The 6,000-nt window shown below is 42.1% G+C and overlaps 1 protein-coding gene across 1 annotated transcript; it reads right to left on the bottom strand.

Moving 5' to 3' along the window:
- Nucleotides 1–513: 513 nt before the first annotated feature.
- On the bottom strand, nt 514–3,832 carry gpr27 (G protein-coupled receptor 27). Its single transcript, XM_082532468.1, has 2 exons — nt 3,748–3,832; nt 514–3,705 (listed from the first exon to the last, which is right to left on the bottom strand). Exon 2 carries the CDS (start codon nt 2,314–2,316, stop codon nt 1,201–1,203), a length of 1,116 nt encoding a protein of 371 aa, XP_082388594.1. The 5' UTR covers nt 2,317–3,705; nt 3,748–3,832; the 3' UTR covers nt 514–1,200.
- Nucleotides 3,833–6,000: the final 2,168 nt, after the last annotated feature.

Below are 6,000 nucleotides of genomic sequence, written 5' to 3'. Positions count from 1 at the left end.
TATATAAACACCAATATGAACACTCAAATTAGCATGCCAATCAAAGTAGTTTACAAAAACTTAATTGAAACAAACATATACTGTTATACTAAACAGTGGGTCTGGTATGTGAGGGCTGATTTCTCTCTTAGGGAACGGCTTACCTTCAAGCCATTCAAGAATGGAGTGATACCGTTAAATGCAGATGACTGAGTCAAACAACTTATCATCCATTTCTTATTTATTTGCTAAGAAATACAAAGAATGAAACTGTCCTTTTCAAAGCACCAAATTGTTCACATTTCTTCTCAGTGTTCCATCCATAGAAAACGAATGCTGCTTGTAATGTACTGTATGTTCTTTGGGGGGATGTAAATCGACCTGCTCAACACAGGAGATGATGGAGAAGAAGAATTTGCGAAATGCTTTTAAAGTGAGTTCAAACACCTCGTTCAACACAAAGAGTTCTGAGAGATTATGAACTATACAAGGATATATGGGTGTAAAAAAAAAAAAAAAAAAAAAAAAAAAAAAAAGCTCGAGGAAGGGGTTAGCAGGGCTTTACAGTATTTACAAATGTGATATTGCCTTCATTAAAAACATACTGTGATCTGTGTCTTAGCTTTAGTATTTAAATGACTGATAAGTAAAGCGGATACAGATGTTGGATGGGGGTGGGGGTCTGATCAAGTGTAGTTCTGCATTGCTTTTTGTAGTTTTCCAGTGGGCCACAACATCAAATTGATTTGTTGGGATAATATTTCTTTTTTTTTTTAATATCCAAAGAAAATAGGCAAAATGACATTCGTGTAAAATATGGAGATATGGAAAAAGGTCATTCATCAAAGGTAGGATTTAACAGGGCACATGTAAGTTGCATGTGCTACGTCTTACCTCTGGAATGAATAACACCTAAATACATGCAGAGGCAAAAATGAAGAGTGGTTTTCCCATGATACCCAGCTAGAGAGGCAAAAAACCCTCCAATACACTGCAGCCTATTTCTTTTTAATTAAATCATTACATATTATGCTTCATGTGAGTTAAATCAGTCCAGAAAGCAAAATATAGCAGGAATTTACACCATCAGTAAAGTTCTGTCAGATTAAAATAGCGTGTAAACCCTTTGCCACTGATAGAAATGTGGGTAAACTATTCCGTGTACATTCTGAAATCCTACACAAACGTGACTTTGGCAGTATTTGAGGGTCCCGCTGCGGTTCAGATGACACAGTACGGCTCCATGGGTGTCTGCGTTCCCAGGCAACAGGGGAAACACGCTCGGAGCCTCATCCGGAGCTCCTTGTTGAACAGAAAGCTGATGATGGGGTTCGCTCCCGCCTGGGCGAAGCTCATCCACACAGCAGCCGTCAGGTAAAGCTGCGGGACCGGGGCCCCTCGCACAAATATCCTCAGGTAACAGGCGCTTATGTAGGGCGCCCACAAAATGAGGAAGGTCAGCGTAATCATGTAGTACATCTTCCCGATGCGCTTCTCCATCTTAAACTCATCCAGCACCAGCAGTCTCCTGTTGCCCGGGTGCGAAGCCTGTCTGATCCCCACCAGCGTCGGGGGGGTCGGTCCGCGGCCGAAGCCGGCGATCCAGTTGGCGGCGGCTTGCCCGGTGGCCCCGGGGCCGTGGAAAGTCCAGTTCTGGCTGATAGCTGGCACCAGCTGAGCCGGCTTCATCTTGCGGTGGTCGTAAACGAAGCACAGCATCTTTATGTAAACCACATGAGTCGTCCCCACGATGACGGCCAGCATCAGCATGAAGCCCAGGGTGTCGTTCGCCTTCACGTAGCGGTGCTCGAAGATGCACTGCTCCTCCTCACGGATAAACTTATAGGTGCCCACGTCGAAAACCGGAGGAAAAGCCATCGCCACGGAGAGAGTCCACACCATGCAGATCACCGCCACGCACGTACACAGATTCATCCGCTTCGAGTAGAACCTGTGGTGGGCGATCGCCATGTACCGGGTGACGCTGACGCAGAAGAGCAGGAAGGCGACGTGGAAGCAGAAAAGCACCGACATGAAGGCGACGATCTTGCAGCTCAGGGGGCTGTACGGCCAGGCGGAGCCGCCGCCGATCGATGCCATCACGAAGGGGAAGCAGACAGCAGAGCGCACCACGTCCGCCAGGCACAGATCCAGCAGGAAATAGTAGGGCGCCTTATGCAGCGAGCTGTCCTTCAGCAGCAGCAGCGACAGCGACGCGTTGCCCAGCAGACTGATGCCCATGATCAGACCCAGCGAGGCCAGCTTGACCGCAGAGGCCGTGGACGCATAGTTCTGTAAGGACGGGCTGCTCTCTCCTAACTCGCTTGTGTTTGCCATCTATGCAGCCCAGGTAGCGCGTATTCCCACATCAATTCACCGACGAGCAGCAGCGGTATCCTTTCCCCCCCTCTCTCTTCCAGGTCTGAATTTAGAACAAAATCAACACGATCCGCCGCCCCCTTCAGCTGAAAACTACTCAGGAATAAATCCCATCTGGACGCGCATTAATCCCCATCATAAACAAAACAGAACCAAACAAAACAAACAAAAAGAAAAATCATTTCACGTCTCTTTTTTTCTTCTTATCCTTCATCTCAAAGCGCGTCAGAAGCAGCCCTCTCTATGCTTCTGATCTCTGCTGGACAGAGGCGACCAGGGTTAGCTTCAGACACCATTTCGGAGAGCATCCGTTCAGACGAGCGGCTCAGAGAACACATCTCAATTTTCACCGATGGCGGAGGTCTCCCGTTCCCGTCTTGAGGAATTAAAAAAAGCAGCTGTGCGGCAGCATGGCGCAACACTTACGTATCCACAGCCTCGTCAAAAGGACGCCGAATTATAGCTGTCACACGGAGACTGCAAATAGCACACAGCTGAGCGGATGTCGAAGCTCACCGAGGTGGAAGCGTCAGTAGGCTACGGGTCTGTGTCGGTGTGTGCAGCGTCTAGTCTATGCGACGCACGTCCGCCTGCATGTAGTGAGCAGGCCTGGGATCAGTCAGGAGTTTCAGCTCCTGCCAGCTATAGGTAGCACGTGTCTGCGCGCTCATGAGATGCAAATGCTTAGAGACAGATCGCCTTTATGACATTATGCAATGTTTTATATTTAGGATGTGAAGAAAAAAAGAACTTTGATCCTACATCTGCACTTGGAGATAAAAAAAAAAGATGATGTTTTACTGCGTGTTATATAATGATTATTATTGAGATCAAGAAATTGCACAGGGGTCAAGAGGTCCACAAGCACACTTGAATGGTCTGTAAAGTCAGTATGCAGGCTACTCATGCACAGGCCATAATGTAACGTTTCTTTGTGGCCATCTCTCTCATGTAAAACCATTTTTAAAATGTATGAAACACAGTAGCCTACACAGTCTACATTGTAACTTTTATTCAACTTTTTGCACCAAAAAGTTCATTAAGTTCATTTAAATGATCATTTCTGCTGCGCTAATCAATCCTGTTTTCATAGCATGGAAGTAAACATGTACAATGGATGTTTATTTCAGCCATGCAAATGCAAAGAATGTCTGTAATTTATATCAGTGCATTTAACCATTTACCACAGTTTTGATGTTCAGGGAAGTATATTATCTGTACCATCTGCTGCTGTTACCATAAGTTACTATTTGCACATATATTCAGGAGTATGGTTGTAAAACATTTTTCATTTCATTTTTTTTTACATGAATGTTTTAAAGTATGAAACACTTTTGCTGATACTTTCTTTTGTATACAAAAGAAAGTATCAGCAAAAGTGTTTCATACTTTATATACCCACCTGACTGGAGCGTGGAAATATTACACTGCAACGCACCAACTAAGTGTCCTTTTGACAAATTATAGATTGACAGGAATGATTATTGCTCTGTGGAGTGTGGAGCTGTCTGTGTTTAGATTTTCATTCTAGTGGATGTCTAATGTGGTTGCCAGTGTGCCTGTGTCCCCGGACATGGTAAAGCATTATAAGGTTGAGACTCTTATAGTAACTAATGGCTTCCTGTCATTGCCCGTGTTCAGGGTTATCATTAAAACCAGTGAAACCAGTGCTCCTGTAATTGTGCAATGTATGGGGCACAAAGATTTAGCAAAAACTGATAATATATTCATATATAATATAATGATTTGTATAATATTAACTTGGTGTTCCATTCATTAGGACATTTTGTGATTTATTTACTTTATGTTACTTGCCAGACATTTGCTTTTAAATTAAAGCTCTTTTACCTTGCTATGCTAAATTAACCGTTCAACCTAATCTCCTAAATCACTGCACAGTTTTTTTTTAACGAGCCAAGTATCACATTGACTAAGATTTCTATTTTTGTATTTTTTGCATCCTTCAAACAAATGTCATTTATTGCTTTTATAAATGACATTGACTTTAAATTGGTTGTATAGTAATCTTTTTAAGGAAATGAAAATGACTGTTTTAAATTCTGATGCGGGGCCAGAGGTTTCCCCGAAGTTGACACACATGCCACAAGTTAGAATGGCAAGTTCACTTACACTCAGTCTGATGAAGTTGGTGCATTTTTAAGCATTTCTAAAGGATGTGGTGGGTTTTTTATCCTGGAAAAAAATTAAAGATAAACACTTTGTTGCAACAGCACCATCTGGTGACCCTTCATGAAAAAGAAAGGCCAGCACAACCCTACTGAATGGCCATACTAAAATACGGGATAGTCAAATCCATCTCAGCAGGGGTTGTGTATTTTTAATTAAAGCTAACATGTGACTAGACTGCACCTGCTGCTCGTGCTGCAGTGATTTTCCAGCATGCCTTGCAACCAACCGGCTTGCATGCTGAGTTCAATGAGCATAAGAGCTCCAGCTTTTAAGCCCTCAAAGCTATCGTAAAGACAAATATTTGGTTTGTTAGGGGATTCATGCATTCAAGTCCAAAGGAATAATTAAAGAGGGATGTTCAGGCAAGCAATACAAATATTATAAATCCCATAAAAACCCCTGGAACATCCACATGGTTCCATCTCAATGGAATAAAGATACAATAAAGGTGGTAAATTTTTGAATTTTGATTAGATGTTATAGGATCATACAGATTGTAAAACAGTGAGAAAGTGCTAAGTTCATATTTGTAGAAGTCATTTTGTCCCTAAAACTGTTATATTTGGTTATTAGATTTGAGATGTCCAGGTTTAGCACTGGTTTGCTTTGGTGGAAAGTTTAAACTTAGTGATCTAGTGGCTGCTCAGCTGAGATCTGCTGAGTAAATGCCCAAAGTGGAAATAGTATAAAACCTTGGCAAAACAAAACAGCCTGTAATTATATATACATTTGTCTTGACCTCGTGTAAGTCTTTGCACTGACATTTCTGAACTTGAATATTTCCCTAACCAAAGTGTCCTAAAAACAGGCAACAAGAGGTTTTGGACCAAAGATAGTGAAATAAAAAGATGCCTTACTTGAAAAATACAGAACAGATTTCATGGAATCACTGTTTCCTGTTCTAGTAGACACCCTTCATCAGTACTTGGTGCAACAATCCAATGTTTGTTATAAATAGATCCACTGCTCTGCACAATCAGCCTTTTAGACAGATTTATTTTCCTACTCTTGGCTCTGTATGATACCAATGAGTAGTGAAGTCCTTAATATATCTCAAGCACACAGTTTTGACTGTGAGCACTGAAGCCAGATTCAAATGTTCTGTTTGTGAGGGGCAGCCAATCAGAAAAAGAGTTGGCTCAAGGAGAGGGCTGGGTTATAAATGAGTGGAAAGGTTTGTTTTCGATGAAGTGGGAAGCTGTATTTTGGAATGTGAATCATGCAAAGCTATTGTAGAAAAATCCAACAACAAAAATATGGAACTGGAAATGAACATTAGTTGTGTGCAAATTTTGGTATTGAGACGACACCAAGTACATACAGCGCCAGTGTTGTTGATACCAATACTGATACTTTTAACCTATGAATGCAGCCTATGTAAGGAAGAGCAGATTATGATTTATGAGACAAATCATCATCAATTTGCACATTCTTAACATATTTTAATGACCA

This window comes from Aulonocara stuartgranti, assembly GCF_965226115.1.
Source record: "Aulonocara stuartgranti genome assembly, chromosome: 5".
Classification (NCBI taxonomy): Eukaryota; Metazoa; Chordata; class Actinopteri; order Cichliformes; family Cichlidae; genus Aulonocara; species Aulonocara stuartgranti.
The sequence above is the reverse complement of the archived record's forward strand: the minus strand, read 5'-3'. Positions and strand labels throughout refer to the sequence as shown.